This window comes from Geospiza fortis, unplaced genomic scaffold, assembly GCF_000277835.1.
Source record: "Geospiza fortis unplaced genomic scaffold, GeoFor_1.0 scaffold3205, whole genome shotgun sequence".
Taxonomy (NCBI): domain Eukaryota; kingdom Metazoa; phylum Chordata; class Aves; order Passeriformes; family Thraupidae; genus Geospiza; species Geospiza fortis.
The window spans coordinates 7,446-8,257 of record NW_005055550.1 but is presented as its reverse complement, the minus strand read 5'-3'; the positions used below and the strand labels follow the sequence as shown (position 1 = coordinate 8,257).

General features: G+C 65.8%; 1 protein-coding gene across 1 annotated transcript in view; it reads right to left on the bottom strand.

The window, feature by feature from the left end:
* Positions 1-812, bottom strand: part of LOC115949303 (melanocyte protein PMEL-like) — a gene marked incomplete at its 3' end in the record, with an annotated part of 3,656 nt that overhangs the window by 384 nt on the left and 2,460 nt on the right. Inside the window, exons 2-3 of the mRNA XM_031065835.1 lie at positions 723-812; positions 167-292 (exon numbers count right to left, since the gene is read on the bottom strand). Of these exons, the coding sequence (XP_030921695.1) occupies positions 167-292; positions 723-812 (216 nt within the window). The remainder of the gene's footprint in view (positions 1-166; positions 293-722) is intronic.

The following is an 812-nucleotide window of genomic DNA, read 5'->3' as shown; positions in this document are numbered from 1 at the left end:
CCCCCTGCCAGTACCGCCCTGGGGACAGTGCCACCATCGGGACAGTGCCACCATGGCCATGCCCACCCTGAGCCCATCCAGCACCTGCCAGTGCCACCTTGGGGACAGCGGTGCCACTCCAGGGAAGGCAGTGCCACCCCGGGGACAGCAGTGCCACCTCACTCACCCCACGTCCACCAGACGTAGACGAACTTTCCCCGCCGGCCCCGGGGCAGGGGGGTCCCGTCCGGGAAGGTGCCGGTGGCGTCCGGCTGCTCCGGGAACACCGGGTCCCCTTGGGCCACCTGCGTGCCTGTGGGGACAGCGGGGACACCACGGGGACATCAGAGGGACACCGGGTCCCCTTGGGCCACCTGCGTGCCTGTGGGGACAGCGGGTCAGGGGACATCGGGGACATTGTGGGGACACCACAGGGTGAGGGCACACTGGGGACACCAGGGATGAGGGAACACTGGGGACACCAGGGACACCAGGGGGACACTGGGGACACCAGGGATGAGGGGACATTTTGGGGTGGTTTGGGATGGTTTCAGGGCGGTTTTGGGATGGTTTGGGATGGTTTTGGGATGGTTTGGGGTGGTTTGGGATGGTTTGGGATGGTTTCAGAGTGGTTTCAGGTTGGTTTTGGGATGGTTTGGGGTGGTTTTGGGATGGTTAGGGATGGTTTGGGATGGTTTCAGGGCAGTTTCAGGGCGGTTCCAGGGCGTTCGGGGCTCTCAGACCGTTGACGGTGCAGTTCTGCCCCCAGACCACGCGGCCGTCGGGCAGCGCCCGCTGGGTGCCCGGCAGGCGCAGGGCGATGGAGAACGTGG